General features: G+C 36.7%; 2 protein-coding genes across 8 annotated transcripts in view; one reads left to right on the top strand and one right to left on the bottom strand.

The window, feature by feature from the left end:
• Positions 1-4190: 4190 nt before the first annotated feature.
• Positions 4191-10971, bottom strand: rhogb (ras homolog family member Gb). The gene is made up of 2 exons (XM_051681761.1): positions 10811-10971; positions 4191-6131 (listed from the first exon to the last, which is right to left on the bottom strand). The coding sequence occupies exon 2, from the start codon at positions 6098-6100 to the stop codon at positions 5525-5527; it is 576 nt and encodes a 191-aa protein (XP_051537721.1). The 5' UTR covers positions 6101-6131; positions 10811-10971; the 3' UTR covers positions 4191-5524.
• A 3156-nt stretch (positions 10972-14127) lies between these two features.
• Positions 14128-17718, top strand: part of stim1b (stromal interaction molecule 1b) — a 38059-nt gene continuing 34468 nt past the window's right edge. Inside the window, exons 1-2 of one of the 7 annotated variants that reach the window (XM_051681756.1) lie at positions 14128-14662; positions 15887-16013. In XM_051681756.1, the coding sequence (XP_051537716.1) occupies positions 15893-16013 (121 nt within the window). In that variant the 5' untranslated portion in view covers positions 14128-14662; positions 15887-15892. Of the gene's footprint in view, positions 14663-15885; positions 16014-17718 lie in introns of those variants that run through there. The other 6 variants (XR_007895578.1, XM_051681752.1, XM_051681751.1 and 3 more) reach the window with 6 other exon arrangements.

Below are 17718 nucleotides of genomic sequence, written 5' to 3'. Positions count from 1 at the left end.
AGCTTACATGCTGAAGAGCAGTAAAGGATATCCCTTCTCCAGCATTCATGATGGTTGAAAAATAAAGTAAATAGAAGTTTCACTTAGAACTAAAAAGGGTTTTACAGCCTGATGTCATTGGATAACCCTTTAAAGTTCCATATAGGCCTGGGTATTTGATTCAATTCCGATTTGATTCAATTGTGATTCATTTGGGTATATTTCCCTTATAATGTCCATTTTGTTTGCATATAAAATAAATTATTTCTCAGCTAACGCTATAACTAGATTCATCACGAAAATATTCATTTTAAAAATTAACAGCCCTTCAAGTAAAAGATCAATTTTGAGATTGTAAGAATCCATTAAAGGGATAGTTCAATAAAAAATGAAAATTCTTTGGAGAACACAAATTAAGATATTTAGAAGAATACTACGCTCAATAGGTTAATGCAAGTGAATGGGTGCCAACATTTTGAAACAACAAAATCCACATAAAGGCAGCATAAAAGTAATCCATATGACTCCAGTGATTAAATCCATGTGTTCAGACACGATATGATGCTGTAGGTGAGAAACAGATAAATATTTAAGTCATTTTTTTTTTGGTCATAAATTCTCCTCCCTGCTCAGTAGGGGGTGATATGCAATGTGAATATTGTGATATGCAAAGGATGTGAATCACCAAAAACAGAAGGAGACTAAGAAAGTGGGAATTGACTGAGTAGGGAGGAGAATTTATAGTAAAAAATAAAAAAAATAAAAAAAGACTTAAATATTGATCTGTTTCTCACCCACACCTATCAAATTCCTTCAAAATATATTTATTTAACCACCAGAGTCATCTCAAGTACTTTTATTTTGCCCTTATGTGGAATTTGGAGCTTCAAATTTTTGGCACCCATTCCCTTACATTGTATGGACCTAAAGAGCTTAGATATTCTTGTAAAAAATCTTCGATTCTGTTCAGCGGAAGAAAGAAAGTCATACACATCTGGGATGGCATGAGGGTGAGTAAATGAGGGAATTTTCATTTTTGGGTGAACTATCCCTTTAAATATTGATCTGTTTCTCACCCACATCTATCATATCACTTCTTAAGATATGGCTTAAAACACTGGAGTCGTATGGATTACTTTTATGATGCCTTTATGAGCTTTTTGGAGAATTTTCATTTTTGGGTGAACTATTGCTTTAAGAACTTTATATAGTCAAGAAAATGGTTCTTGATAAGTGGAGAGTACTTTGCCAAAACAAATGTGCTTCAAAAAACCTTTGAAGAACCTTTGAGTAGTGTATTTGAAATGAACTATAACTTGCCTGAGCTGTAGCATAATCACTACCTAGGAAAAAGCTTCAGGCATTTTTATTTTTTATTATTTAATTTTTAATTTTTTTTGTGAGTCTGTTTGTGTGTGAGAGAGAGGGACCACTCAACAGAGGGAAACAAATATCAAGTTCTGTCTATTTTTCTCCCTATCAGTCAGATAGGGAAATTATCAAGCAGAACGTATTTAAATATACTTTACCTACTTCCTCTTTTAATCTGTTTAAATCAGCACGGGAGGGTGAAGTAGCTAAAAGGGTTAAATTCAGTTTTGAATTTAGTATGATGGCCGTTAGAAGATATTTGCCCATTTAAAGAATAGTGTGAAACCAAATGAACTTCGTCATAGGTTGACTGGCTCATTCCCCACCGGCTGCATGTGATAACTTCTCACAAGTGGTGTAATTAAAAATGTCACTTTCTTTATAAAAAAAAAAGTGCTGCAAGAAAAGATAATCATCAGCTGTGATAGGTGTAACATTGCTTCAAATTACTGGAGTTCAGAAAACTGTAGTTTTTGATCATCTTCTTTTTTCCCCCGTTTTTTTTTTTTTTTTTTTTTCTGTAGAACTGTAAAGCTTTGAACTTTATTTGGCAACAGATTTGAATCAAAACACTGTGAACACAAATGTAATTTATGTGCATATATTACAAAATTGATAAATATTAAATATAAATTTGACATCAAACTTGGCATAAGCGGGAATGACAGAATAGACATTATAGGTTCTCAGTTTTGTTTAGTCAGACAAAAATACACATTAGAAGACAAATAATAAAATGTTATTTGAAAAACTGTTGAAATGTCATGTCACAAGAAGGGCAGGCATGGAAACTGCCACTGCTCTTTTTACATTTAATTTATTCATTTGGCGGACACTATCATTCAGAGAGATTTGCGGTGCATTTAAAGTATACATATAAATATTTCTTACTCCTGACATCATGCCAAAGTCACGGTCAGAGATGCTGATAAAAACGTTTCCTTGAATTGGACAGGACATTGTTTATCTGTGACACTTTGATTGAGAGGTCTGCGTCCTGCTTCATGTGGCTACGTGCCTTCATTAGTGGCTGTGTGTCGTTTGGAAGGCTGCGTGCTAGGTAGGACGCGTCCTTTGAAGGCTGCAGTATACCGAGTGTCCTCCTTTAAACAAGTCTCGTTTAAACGAGATGGCCTTCATAGGATGAACGGAAACGGAACATAACATGGTTGCTATGACAGCACGCCACTCTTTAACCAGCGCAAGCGCTTTGAGTGAGAAGGGAACAAAGTCCCTCTGGAAGGGAATGTATGAGGTACATTTTAGGAGAGTTATAATTATGTAAAGAGAAAAGAAAATAAATTTTACAGGTGTACTTTTAGTCTAATACTTTATTTTAATTATATATTAATATAAATATATATATTATATATTCTGCACCCATCTACTGAGGTACTTCAACTTGGGAATTACCATTACTTGTGTTTGAACATCATATTTACGGGCAAATTGGCGTCATTTTGTTTAGACTTTTCCCTTGAAGCAAAGAATTGTGGGTTGTGAGTGCCCATGAAGGATACACCTCATGCATCCTCCGAATTCCCATGAAAGAAGGTCGCATTTGAAGTGTCCTACTCGCTTTTATGAAACGAGACAGCCTCGATGACGTATGCGGCCGAGAAATGCGACCTCCGGAGGACGCATCCTTCCAAACGAGACACAGTCTTCACTGCTAAACAAACAACTGACTGGCCTGTAGCATCCTCACACAACTCTCAGCTAAATGACTCGATGCCTGTACATTATTCCTTTCACATGACAGTGGGATTTCTTGTACATGAATGGCCAATTTTCTTGAACAAGAGCACACAGATTACAGATTGTGCAACACATGTTATGACTAAATTGATCAAATGATTCATGAAGTATCAATGACTTAAAATGGCTCCCCATGTGGCTCCCCTTGCTATAGATGTTTAAGGAGGCTTTAGCATACATTGTTCACTGCAGTTTAGAAGGCTAATAAGTATCCTTGCAGTTCCTTGAAAAACTGTTTTTGACTTTCTGCTGACATTTGATCAAAAGTAAAGTTATTTTCTTGTTTAAAGCATAAACCTCACAAAATGTGGTTAGATTTATACTTATATAAAAGCAAAGACTAAAATACTGATTAAGAAAATGATTTTTGCTATGCAAAAAAAAAAAAAAAAAAATGATTACAGAAAAAATGGCAGCATCAATTAAAAAAACAAACAAAGCTTTTTAATAATTGTTGTGTCTAAATGACAATTCAATGGCAGTATTATTTTTTACATTGTCATACTATATTCGTGTAAAGCAATGCAATGGATGCCTTATCAACACAAGCTCAAAATGACCTGTAAAGACAGCCCAAGCACTGCAAAGGCACTGTGAAATTGTACATTCATCTTATCCAAAGAAATTCAGCTTAAATGATTCTCATTTGGCACTTGAGAAGTCCCTGAGGTTTGAAATGTAAAAACTGAAATTAATCTTTGGTGAACTTAAAGGTTCCTTCCTTTAATGGCTCATTTCGGATTGTGTCTGATTGTGCTAATTAAGTCAATTCCTTTATTATGAGCTGTTTTGCTAATCAGTCATCAAGTGAAGAAAGTGCCTTGCTTTATGATTTCGAAGCCCCACCCTGGTGTGCTGAGGAAGAAAAGAATGGGGTGTAGAATGCACTATGATGCATGCTGAGGCCTGTTTCCTGAAGGGACTGCCAGACAGTGTCCCCACCACAAGGAAGTAATGCTGACAAGCTCCCAGACAAAAATACCTTCAGATCAGGTTTGCTAATACATGTTATAAATGTCACTTTTTACACTAAAGGCCTGTTCTCAAGGACGTGTACCCTACCCCAATCACAGGACAAGTGCCACAGGCGTAAAAGCTTTATTATATTAGTACTAATACATAAAATAACTAATAAAAAATAACTAACATTTTATTAATTAGGGTCCAGACACTTTAAAGGATCTGGAAATTTCTTCGCCCATTTTTTTAAAGTGGTTTTATTTTACTTCTTCTTCTTCTTCTTTCACATCACATCTTTTGTGTTCCTGTAATACCAGTAGATTGTATCAAACTTGTTTAGAAGTACGGTGAAATCCCAAAGCATCTAGATGTTTCTTTCTTTCTATCATCGTAGAACCACAATTATTTGCTCAATTAAAGGGAAAAAAATTAAAAATAACTAATGCCAAAGTGATGCCTATTTCAAGTTTCGAAACGTTCAGATTTTTCCTCAGATAGACAAACAGACTGGTAACATGTCTGTTGGCCTGACTATTTCTATGCCTTCAACGGGGATCTCAGTGCATAGTGTAAAACAAAAATATATTTTTTCTTGATAGTTTACTTAAATACGTATTTCACCAATGTCACAGGTTAAACATAGTTCACACAAAAATGAAAATTCTGTCGCTGCTAACCCGTATGACTGATCCCATGACCAAAGCTTGTAATGTCATGTCAGACGTTTGGTCACGAGACGCAATGAGAACAACAAGGTTTCATGTTATCGACATAGCTTCATTCGAGAGTGAACCACAACTTAAATTTCATTCTATTCATTGTACAAAGTGATTGTTGCTTCAGAAGACATGGATTGTAGCGTATGAGTAGTACTGATTAATATTATGGTGGTTTTATGGTGTTTTGTTGTCCTTTTTCGAATTACTGTTCACTTACATTACATGAATAAACCCTTTGAAGACTTTTTAAATATTTACCTTTTGTGTTCATAAAAGTCATACGGGTTTGGAGTGACATTAGGGTGAGTATATAATGACAGAATTTTCATTTTTGGGTGACCTATTCCTTTAAAGCTGAAGTATGTAACTTTTTCTGTATTAAAATACTTTCTCCTATCCTAGCTTAATATGCAGAGACAACTATAAGTAAGCTATTCGTAGGTTTATTTTCTCGAAAATTGTAAGCACTGTGTCGCCATAGCTCTATGAAATTTTTTTAAAGCGACCCATCTGTACAAACACAATTACATTCAGAAAGCTGTTTTGAAACAGCTTCCACACTGTTTATAATTGAAAAAGTTTATTTTTGCAACTCCATTTGGTGGTGCAGAAATTACATACTTCAGCTTTAAAGCTGAGTTTCTTGGCCACCATTTATAGAACACCTACTATTCTACAACATTCTCATGCATTTCTCTGTGTAATTCAATTAAAATACCTCTATCTACTCTGTATTATCAGAGGAGTACACAGTGCTTCTTGGCCACCACAGGCTGTGGACTGAGGAAGGCACGCACTGCGTCTGCGAACACGTCCTTGATGCCATCCTGGTTGAGTGCAGAGCACTCCAGGTACTTGACGGCGTGGATGTGTCGAGCCAGAGCCTGGCCCTGCTGCTGCGTGATGGGTGCCTGATTCTGCTCCTTGAGCTTCTTCAGCACATCTGCATCATTGCGGAGGTCGCTTTTGGTGCCCACCAGCAGGATGGGCACACTGGGACAGTGGTGCGTCACTTCCGGGTGCCATTTGTGCTTGACGTTCTCGTAGGATGGGGGGCTGGAGATGGAGAAGCAGATGATGAAGACATTGGTCTGCGGGTAGGAGAGCGTACGCAGGCGGTCGTACTCCTCCTGGCCGGCTGTGTCCCACAGATTGAGGCTAATGGTGCGGCTGTCCACGCTGACTTGCGAGCTGTAGTTGTCGAACACGGTGGGAATGTACTCTCTGGGGAATGCTCCAGTCGTGTAGGAGATGAGCAGGCAGGTTTTTCCGACTGCTCCATCTCCCACCACCACACACTTGATGCTCTGCATGATACAAAGGTGAGCACTAAACTTCAGCAGTCTGTGGAGAAACACAGAGATACATCACTCTCTATTAGTGCAGGTCATGACAAGTAACTCTATTAGCCCTTTTCATAATACTGTTTCAAAGCAGCTTTACAGAAAATCATGCCTTATTTTGTTTAAGCCCCCAATGAGCAATCTGAAAGAGACAAAAACAGTACATGGATGGATAAATGAATGGATAGGTTATTAGATGAAACATTGGTCGAATAAATAAACATATAGAGGGATAGGTGGCTGAGCCACTGGATGCAGGGCCATAGAAGGGGGTACTTCTGAATTGGGTGTATGAATGCTTCAGTGGAAAGAAAGATTTACACACATGCAAATAGAGGGACAAATGGAAGAGATAAAAAAAGAGAACATAACTGTTTGTTTTCATGCAAATATGCAGTGGGTTGAGGTCATTTGGGCCTTTATGAAGCACTGTTTTGAATATACAGTCACCCTAAACCAGTTCCTTCTACTTCCCCTGACAGTCCTAGTGATAAGCTGTATATTGTTTAACGTACATATACAAATAATTCACCTCTCACTTGTAAATGAAGGAATAAGCATCACACAGCTTACCTAAAATACACAAAAGTTTTCCCTCCATTTTTCCTATTCCACTCCATTTGGTCATATTGTCTGTAGAAAATACTGTATGTGAGAGGCCTAAATGAAGGCTTCGTAGAGCATGTATGTGCTGGAAAATTTTAAAACGAGAGATTTGGTTCAATACTTGAGGATGTTTCAAGTGAGTAAGGGAAGGATGAAATACACATATTTGTAGATGTTCGACATTTGGGAAAGTCAGTCCTAGGCAGTGGTCGATTTGTAAAAAAAAAAATTCAAGGGGAATGGTGGTATCAAACTTAAAAAAAAAAAATTTTAAAAATGTCACGTGGTCTAACCATAAAGTAAAATGTATTATAATACTTTCTTTGCATCTTGAATACTTGAGAGAATAAACAACTTAATCATTAATTTCAAAAAAACATTTGAAACACATTTTTCTAAGTACAAAATATTTTTTATAAATATCATGAATTTTTGAGTCAAAAATATAAAGATGTTTTCTCAGGGTTACACCACATGACCAGAACAAAATGTGCCTTTTAATAAAAATGTCAAAATAAATATCAGATGTTTTTTTTTTTTTAAATGCTGTCTTGAGGGTCTCAAGGTGTCTGCCCTTTTTTATGGTTATTATGGTAAACATAAAAAACAAATACATGTTGGTTACACCACATGACTGATTTTGTGGACAAAAGCATTTTTAAAAATGAATATTTTAAAACAATTGTTTCACTGCTTATTTTTATTTATTTATTTTAAGAAATAACAATAAAAGATTATTCTGCAGTAGTCATGCAAACATTTATTATTTTAAAAATTTCAGCTTTTAATTTGTATTTATTATTATTATTATTATTTTTTACTGTTTCTTGACACCATGACATTTTTTATTTTAAGCCCCAGAAAAAATATCAATATGACTTCAAATATGCCAATCACAGAAGAAATGTATTCAAGTAAATGTTTAGTGTGAATTGCATTTTTATTTATCTTTAGTTTAGATCTGGTCTTGACAAAACAAATTAGTGTCACGTCATTAAACTTTATTACATATGGCCATAATATCCACCTGTTACCCTCTGTTATTGTATTTTAAGATTAATTTTGTGAAATAGAATCCACATTATGATCATGAAAGAAACAGACACACATGCATTTTTTCCACTCTTATAACCAAAATAGTAATAGAAGTTTGGGCTGTTTCTATGACGGATGCTTTAACAGAGGTGCAAAAAGATTTTCTACACACCAAAAGCGATTTATGGGCGAAACCGTGTGCATGTTGTAACTGTACACTTATCATAGCAATATCTTACCTTCTGTTCTCATCTTTTTAAAGAAAACTTTTTTTTGAAAACTTGCATTACCTTCAGTGGTGTAAGTTTCATGTGAACAATAGGAAGGACAAGTCAACCCATCGCTAAACTCACATCTGTTTCTGTTTGACCATGGCGTTTTCAGAAAAACGGCGCCTTTTTACAGTGGAGAGAGCTCATGCGCTCATGGTTGTCAGATTGCACAACTAAAGCATCACACTGGCAGAATATTTCCAAACTGTGCAAGTGTACAGATCTGATTTGGGGGGATTTAACCTCTTGAAATCTGGCAACCCCAAATGTGTTGAAATCTAATTCCGATTGGCTAATAGCCGTTATTTAAAGTCTGTTATTTATCAAATGCAGAGAATTAAATATTTTCCTTGCATGATTAGTTCTAATACGTGATACAATTAATATAAAGGGGATGGTAAGGGGGGAGGGGGGTTTATAAGGGGGATGGTTTTTGGCATCTACTCGCAGGATCCACCTAAGGAAACATGGCCAACAGCTGCTGTTTTTGTGGAAAAGGAGATAGAAAACAGATTTATTGATGAGCTTTGCCCATTACAACAGAGGTCAGCGTAAAGTACTGTCAGCAAAGCACTTTATAAATTCTTTCAACAGCTGTTTAAAAATCAGTTCATGTTGTTGTCTGTTGTTCAAACTTGTTACATGTTAAAAGGATAGTTCTCCCAAAAATAAAAATTCTGTCATTTACTCACCCTTACATTGTTCCAAACTTTCTTCTGTGGAACACAAAAGTAGATGTTAGGCAGAATGGCAGCCTCAGTCACCATTCAGTTTCATTGTATGGAAAAAAAAATGCAATGAAAGTCAATGGTGACTGAGACTAACATTCTGCCTAACATCTTATTTTGTGTTCTATGGAAAAAAGAAAGTCAAACGGGTTTGGAACAACATTAATAAATGATGACAAAATTTTAATTTGTGATCTCGCACATCAACAAGAAACAGAGCCGAAGAGTTGCAACTAAAAGCTCTCAGAATTCCCTTTCTTTCTTTCTCACTTATTCCAAGAGTCTGGCAGATGTTTGACCCCATGAGAAAGGAGTGAGATGGACTCTGCCCAGTCTCCAGAGACACTAACAGAGCCCTGCCCTCAGCTGCAAGCCGTTAGCCAATGTGGTTAGTGAACCAAAAGCTCAGTGAAACAGTACTGACAGCTCAGTCTGGGTGGAGTCTTCTCGCCTGTCACTCAATCTCTTACAACACAAGCTTCTCACATCACAATACTAATATTTTTCAGAAGAACAGTACAGTGGAGAAGATGATGAAATATGTGTATTATTTTTATCTTCTTGCCCTTATGAGAAATTACTAGAGTATTACTAGAGCTATGGTATGTAGCGTACCGCTAAAATATAGGCCTATGTAAGGCTTGAGAAAAATAATGCAAGCAAACCATCTATATAAGCAAGCAGAGAATAGACAGTCCAAAAGCAAAAGGAGAGCCTACACTAGACTGCAAAGTGTGCAGAAAAAAAAAGTGGTCAGCTATTTATCCGTCACTTACATTCTTTTTGGAAAGTGTAGCAGTTAGTTAAACCATTCTTTACTACACATCCCAGCCTCCAGTTAAATGGATAGTTCAACCAAAAATGTAAATTCTGTCATTATTTACTCACCCTCCTGTTTTCACAAACCGTATTTTTTTTTTTTTTTTTTTCTTCTTCTTCTTCTTCTTCCATGGAACACAAAAGTTCACAGAAGAAAATCATACAGGTTGGATTCTGGAACAAGGCTGAGTTCATTTCCTGCTACTTTAAAACTGAAACTAAATTACTGTCTACATAGTCATACAGTCAAGATCTTCTACTGAGTACTATACCGCAACTAAAAATATCCTTTTATTGCATATTTATTCCTCTGTATTTGCACACCTAAGCATGTGAAAATGTTAGAGAGAGAGCTGATCATGGTGAACTGTCACCACAACTTAAGACACAGCATGTCACAGTCTTTCCAGTGACTCAGAGGGACCCTTTGTGTCATTCAGGAGATTCCGTTGTTTTGAAATGGTATTTAAGGCTCGATTCTCACAATGAATGCAGGGAAAATATTGAAAGGACCTTGCTATGGTTCTGAAATAGATTGAGCTCTCCACTTCTGCATGGTGCTTTTGGATTTGTTCAAATGAGGATGTCTCTCAGTTCCTCATTCCATGTGGAAATCCCAGTCTTATATTTATTTTTCTCAAAATGTGCATAATCTTCCATTTATTTTATATATGGCAATATTATGCTTTCACATTAGCCTATGTGCACAACCACATCACAGACGAACATCTTTCACAGAACACCAAGAGGTTAACTTGTGTGATAGAATAACAGACATATTATGTTATTGAGTAAAATGTTCAACGTGCAACAAAATAAATACAGAATTCACAGATATTGTCTTCACAACTGTACTAATCAATAATATTAATTATAGTAGCCTATACATTACTGTCCCGTGCATTACTATCTGGGAGTGGCCCCGATTTCTGCTGTCTGATTTAAAACACTCTAAACTTTCCTCATCAAGTCAATGCTGAAGCATCGATCACTGGTCGACCGCGAGAACGATACATGAAATTCGTCGCAAAATACCGAACACATGTTCCGATATAGAGAGCTTCTTGAGCGCAATTTCTTTTCGATAAATGCTGTCAGAAGTGAATAACACTCGGGTTAAAAGCTTCGAGATGCTGTCCAACACACGCTATAGGCTGTATGTCACAATACTATATAATATTATTAAACAAACTGCTTTGCACGAATATAATGGGTCTTACCAAACATAGCAGATGCTCCTCTAGATGTAATCCCGCTGCTGTGGATGTGGGTTACTGAAGTCTGTAGGAAGTTAGTGTGTTCACCCCTCAGAGAGGAAGTTAATGGCTTAACGGCATATTTGAGGAAGTTTACCGAAGTACATGCGGCTATGAATATGTTTAAGAGGGCGTAACAACCTGTCTACACTGGAAGCGCGCGAGCGACCACTTGAATCAACGAATTCGCTCGCGTGCTGTGTCAGCTTCACTAGTTTTTGTCGCGTTGATCGCTTGCAGTGTATGCGATGTAGAACATGCATCACAGGGAAAGCACACATTTGCCACAAATGAATACATGTTAGTTATAGATAATACTAGTTAAACACTTTCTTGTGTTGGGGGACAATTTTAGAAATCCGACGATTTAGCACTTTAATTTTATCAAAGATGTTTGACGTGCAGCTCTGGGGACACGGGGAAGCGACACAAGTGCATTTTAGTAAATTAAAATGATTTCACTTTTAGGCCCACAGCAGTGCAACATTATAAATAGTTTTTATTCTTTTTAACAAGACTATTAAAAATGTAATTGATTGAAAATGTACATTATAAATACCATAACTTGTACTAGGGATTTCAAAGACACAGAATAACCCATAAAAACAAGTTGAGTCAGACACACATCTCTTCCAGTAATAAAGTTGTAGGTGTTGTTTGTTACCATGATGATCACAATTTCCACCACAATTAGAACAGTTATAGTAAGCTTGCAGAATCTTTGTGCCAGTTACTTAATTTTCTTTATTGATATTGGTGTTGGCTAACACCATATTGGTTTATTGTAATAATAATATAGGTTTTGGTGGTAAGTTTTCCCCATGGGCAGGCAGTTGCTTTGATTCTGGGCAATGTGCTAAAACTCAGAACCCGGAACAATTTAGGCTACATCTTCACAGGTATCATCTTAAAGTGAAGTGATAATTTTCATTTTGGGGTGAACCATCTCATCATTTTTCACCCTCATGCCATCTCAGATGTGTATGGCTTTCTTTCTTCTGCAGAACACAAACAAAGATTTTTTGAAGAATATCTCAGCTCTGTTGGTCCATACAATGCAAGTGAATGGTGACCTAAACTTTGAAGCTCCAAAAAGCTCATAAAGGCAGCATAAAAGTAATCCATATGACTCAAGTGGTTTAATCCATGTCTTCAGAAGTGATATAAGTGTAGAAACAGATCAATATTTAAAGCAGATGTATGTAACTTTTTCTGTGTTAAAATACTTTCTCCTATCCCAGCTTAATATGCAGAGACAACTATAAGTAAGCCATTCATAGGTTAATTTTCTCGAAAACTGTAAGCATTCTTTCTCTCTGGAGCTTTGAAAATTCCTTTGTTTGTTTAGAGTGACCTGCTTAAAACCACCCCAACAATGTTGCTCAACCAATGCCGTGAGTTGGGGGCAGGACTATCTCTTTGTTTGACCATGGCAGAAGGTCGGCATATCGCGGCATATCGCTTCAGAACATATGGATTTAACCACTGGAGTTTAAAAATTTAGCTAGCTAAGCTACCAACTACTCAATAGAAAAATTAGTTAAGATAAGCTAAAAGCTACACTTCAGAAAAAGTAGCAAGTTACACTACAAGCTACACGCTAAAAGTAGCTTGCTATATTTAAGCTACTTCATATTTTTTCAACCGCAGATGTACAGAGCATATTGTCATAGACAAAGAACCTAAACGTATTCACATGATGTTTATCAAAGCCACGGTACAGTATATTACAGTTTAGTGCAATACAGTATACAAGTATATAGTAGTTGCAATACATTTGTGCACGTAAAAGCAAACAAACATGTAAATTCATATTTAGACATGCTACCTATACAAACCCATGTGTTCAACATGTAAAATCACTGATTTTTACATTTTATTTTTCATATTTATACTACTATCGCTACAAACCCATACCCACTTAAACGTAATGTGTGTGTGTGTGTGTCTGTGAGCACATCTGGGTAATAACAATGTGATTTCTGATGGTATCAGATGGTAATACCTTGGTACTGTGATATACAACTATTTATGCACCATTCTGTAGTTGCATGGTGCTTCAAAGTACTTCAAAGAATACCATGTTACTACCATGGTAATTTGATATATGATTACCATATTCATATACTATTGTATTTATATGGTGCTTCAAGGTAATTAATAAAATACCATGGTACTTCGCTATATTACCACATTCATATACCATTGTATTAACATGGTGCTCCCAGGTAATAGTACATGTCCAAAAAACATGGTAATGTCATGATACTTTTCAAAATGTTTTTGTGTAGGCTAATAAGTGTTTTGATACTCTTTTGGTTGGAAAATGTATTTACCTGCAGAAGTCGTTCACAAGCTGCACACGTACTGAACTTAATAAAGACTTTCTTCATCACTGGCAAACGATAGGATGTATTTGCAGGTTTGGTTTCCATCGATTGATTGTAGATCCAATGCAACCAGCGTTATCTTTATTTGCCGTGTTATAAAATATTCCAAGAGCAAGTGAGAGCGCATGCCAAATGATTCAGCAGCGTGAGCGCAAGCTTTCTGAGTCATTCAAATTGAATCGCGAACCGATTCAGACCGCTTTCATATCACGTTTGACTAATTCATTTTAAAGAACCGATTGAGCGATTCATTTGTGATCAGACATCTTTAGTTTTAATTCAAAACTGGCGATAGTAAACACCGGATACAAGGCATGATGTAGGTGTAGCTTTTGTCAACACTACGCCGCTACCTAATCAAAAATATAGCTTCGCTACTGAAAAGCTACTTGATTTAAAAACTAGTGAAGCTACCATCTCGCTACTCAGAAATGTAGTTAAGCTAATAGCGTCACTATTTGTAGTGAAGCTACTGCCCATCAATGCGTTTATGGTATCTTAATGAGCTTTTTGGAGCTTCAAGTTCTGGCCACCATTCACTTACATTGTATGGACCAAAAGAGCTGAGATATTCTTCTTAAATACTTCATATGTGTTCAACAGAAGAAAGAAAGTTATACATTTGGGATGAGGGTGAGTAAATGATGAGAGCATTTTCATTTTTTGGTGAACTATACCATTAACTCTTAGCTACAATTATAACTCCTCTGGAAGTCTAATTAAGTTAGAAACACTAGCTTTTGGAAACTATAATGTATCAACCTTTTAAATGTCAACACCGATGTTGTAAACAAACATCTCTCATAATTTTAGCTAAGCATGATGATTAGCCAATTTTCTCACCACCAGATGGCTGTCTTTCTGCTTTTTGAGACCAAACCTTAAAACCTGACACTTCATAATTCAAGACACTGTTGCTTTCTCATTACACAACCTCCAAAATCAACGCCAAACGGATTCTTAACACCGAGAGGTTTTGGATAAATCAGAAAAGGGACTTTGGATCCATGTAAGGAGCTTTTATTTATACATTCGAGACAGCTGTTTGGACAAAAAAAAAGAAAAAAAAGAAGAAGAAGTGTAATGTCCCTACTTACCATTTGAGGACAACTCAATTGTCGAGGCGGGCGCCACAAGTGATGGACAGATATTTTAAACCATATTAATAGAACTATTGAAACGGCGGGTCATTGATTAGGAGGATACAAATGAATGTCGAACATCTCTAAAGTGTTGTTCAAACTTGTTGGAGCGTTTAAAAGGCAACATTTTCGCACCTGAGAGTTAAAACATCATCCCACGTGGAATTGGATCCTACACATATTAGTTTTCTAATGGATCACCTGAACAGTCAAATCAAAATAAACTTTTCTACCTGATTTGTCTCGAGGGATCCCAGCAAATTCCAGCTTTCAGAGCTTGACAGGTAAGCTAAGAGTTTTTCGAGAAACCCGATGAGTGATAATAACGTTTGTGTGACTTTTGTTGGTTTCCTTTCCCATAATCTGACAGACATGAAGCGGAAAAATATGTAAATGCAGAATTTGACTGTACCAAAAGAGCCACATTTGTCGCTATTTTTGTTTTTAAAACAATGAGAGGATCTGAGCATCTCTGTTTAAAAGTCACCTTTGTCAAATTGCTATGCAAACATCGCAAAATGAGTGTCACATGCCACGCATCACTAGACTTACAGTAGTTTGGAGTCTGTGTGAAAAGCCTCCAAATGCTTCTTATGCTTAAAGCAATAGTTCACCCCCAAATTAAATGTTTTTTCAACATTTACTCACCTTCATGCCATCCCAGATGTCTGTTACTTACTTATGCAGAAAACAAACAAAGATTTTTAGAATAATATCTCAGCTCTGTAGGTCCATACAATGCAAGTGAATGGTGGCCAGAACTTTCTAAAAAAGCCCGTACAAGTAGCATAAAAGTAATCCATCTGTGCATGCATCGAGCACTAGAAAGTGTAATCGAGTTTGAAATCATGATAGTGCCTTGAGACTGCAATGTCAAGATGTACAGTGAAAAAGGAGTTACATTTTGGTCTATTCTCACCCAAAACTGATTGGAGTCCTATGAATCACTTTTATGTTACCTTTATGTCCATTTTGGAGCTTCAAAGGCTTGGTCACCATTCACTTGCATTGAATTGACCAACAGAGCTGAGATATTCTTCTAAAAATCTTTGTTTGTGTTCCGCAGATAAAAGAAAGTCATACATATCTGGGATGGCATGAGGGTGAATTAATGATGAGAGAATTTTCTATTTGGGGTGAACTATTACTTCAAGCGTAAGAAGCATTTGGAGGCTTTTCACATAGTCTCTGAACTATACTGTAAGCAATATTTTGTCAGGTAATCTAGAAAATTTGCTTTGTGTGGTAACAACTAAATTAACTGGTTTTATTCAACTAAAAATATATGTTATTCAACCTAACTAAATCAACCTTACACCAGCAAAAGTACTTTTTATGGGTTACATCAAGTTGCTCCTTGAAGTAGCAATTGCAGGTTATCACTTTTGTCAGTGTATTTCTATACCCAACATTCATGTATGTGCCATGATAGTTTGTGTCAATGTTTCAATATGTCTTCCATGGATTAATGCTTTGTTTTGTTTGAAATCTTCTCTCTCTGTTTTAAGTTCAGAATGGATTCACTGAGATATGCCAGACATTGCATGCACATTGCATGCCTTTGCTTCTTCTGGAGGAGTGCAGCAGATCAGCCCAGCCTGACAGGGCACCAACAGTCTGCCAATGAATTGTCCGGTAGGAAATCATCATTCAGTTGAACCACTCAGTGCTATTTTCAATGCTTTGTGTCTGTATAAAGTGCATTTTACGTGTCACATGGTGCTCCCTATGGGATAGAGTGTTTGTTGGAGTGTTTGTATGATTTTGTGTAAAAACTGGGAAGATAAAGTGCTGAAATATTTATTTCATTGGTGACACTGTCAAATATTTACATGTGTAAAACACCAAAACACTTTTCACTCCCCACTACTGCTAACCAAGAATAGGAACATGTTTGTCTTGGAAAAATGGATTGAGTCCCTCCTTTAATGTAAGTCTATGGATTCTGAAGATTCTGTACTCTTCAGTAGATTTTCACAGTTTTATGGCCTCCCAGGTGAAAATCAAAAGTCTGCTTGCTTTGAAAAGTAACAGCACACACCTCTTCAACAATCTGTATGATTTGAGGTATTATTCATGTCCATAATACAAACAAAAAGGGATGCACCAAAGTTTAGGGTAAATCCCTAACCCAAAATCCAAAATATGATCAATAGTAATATTGATTTTTGCCTCAGTGGTTTTGAATATACACAGTTTGACAAATGGTTCCACGAGAGAGGTGAACACAGACTAGATGCCCCTCAGAGGTCATGAATGGAGGCTTCTAGACTATGTCACCCTTGCAAGGCAGTTAGTTTTGATCCCACATGCCATCCAATTTCATTCAATATCCCATTGGGCTTTGACGCTTATGTTAAGTTTCCACTTAAGAGACTGTTCCTTGACTCATTAAAAAAAAAACTCTTTAAAAGTTCAAATGTAGTCTTCTTGAAAGTTTTTGCAAACACTGCACTCGGGACAAGTGTTGAGGTTTGGATGAGCTGGAGAGTTACTGAGATTTTCTGTAACCATTTCTGTTGTTCTATTTATTACTGTAGTGTACTGCAAGAATTCTGTTTGCATAGTAAGCAAATAGTCTTTAAAAGGGGTTCACAGGTTCCCATCCCAGGCCCTCATCTGGGGTTTGTTTAAAACTGGCATGTCTTGCCCTTTTCAGGTGGATTCTCTTAGGATGCATTTGGAAAAGAGTAAATTGCATTTAGTAGGCCCAAGGCTGTGTTGACTTTATCCAACTGTTTTAGAGAAGGACTAAGCATCTCAGTGTCTAGTGAAATGCATTCCCGAAAACATTTCTCCTTTTATAGGAAATGGTGAGAACAATTAGGTTTTCAGCATTATCTCCCTTTGATGTTAAGAGCTGCAGAGTCACTGTGGATGGAGATTGTTTTAATGGAATGCAAGAGGAAATGGTACCTTTGAAAAAATTGGAAATTATTTTCATAGTAGACTGATGAACTGTGAACAGACTGATCTCACGGAAACAGTAGGTTGGCGTTTCTTTAGCACAAATCGGTCTGTGCTTACCAAAATGTGAAACACTGCCCCTGGTGGCCAAAGTGGTAAGTGTTGTTGGGTGACTGGGCACGTTTTTCCGGGTATAATGTCCACAGAGGGGTAGCAAAAGTTGTGAAGTGAGTCGTTTTCAGCTGTACGTGCTGTATATCAACCTAAACACCAAACCTAAACCTAACCATCAGTGGAGTAGAAATGTAATGTAAGAGAGGGAAAATGCAACCTTCAATTCGTCACAGATTATGCGAAAGTGAGAACTTCTTGGTTTCTATGCGGTATCCGAACCCGGGTCTCCCACGCTGCTGACGGATTGCGCTTCCATCCA

This window comes from Myxocyprinus asiaticus, chromosome 40, assembly GCF_019703515.2.
Source record: "Myxocyprinus asiaticus isolate MX2 ecotype Aquarium Trade chromosome 40, UBuf_Myxa_2, whole genome shotgun sequence".
Classification (NCBI taxonomy): Eukaryota; Metazoa; Chordata; class Actinopteri; order Cypriniformes; family Catostomidae; genus Myxocyprinus; species Myxocyprinus asiaticus.
The sequence above is the reverse complement of the archived record's forward strand: the minus strand, read 5'-3'. Positions and strand labels throughout refer to the sequence as shown.

Excerpts from the sequence above, each read along its gene's own strand:
- rhogb (XM_051681761.1), bottom strand. The coding sequence starts at position 6,100 with ATGCAGAGCATCAAGTGTGTGGTGGTGGGAGATGGAGCAGTCGGAAAA.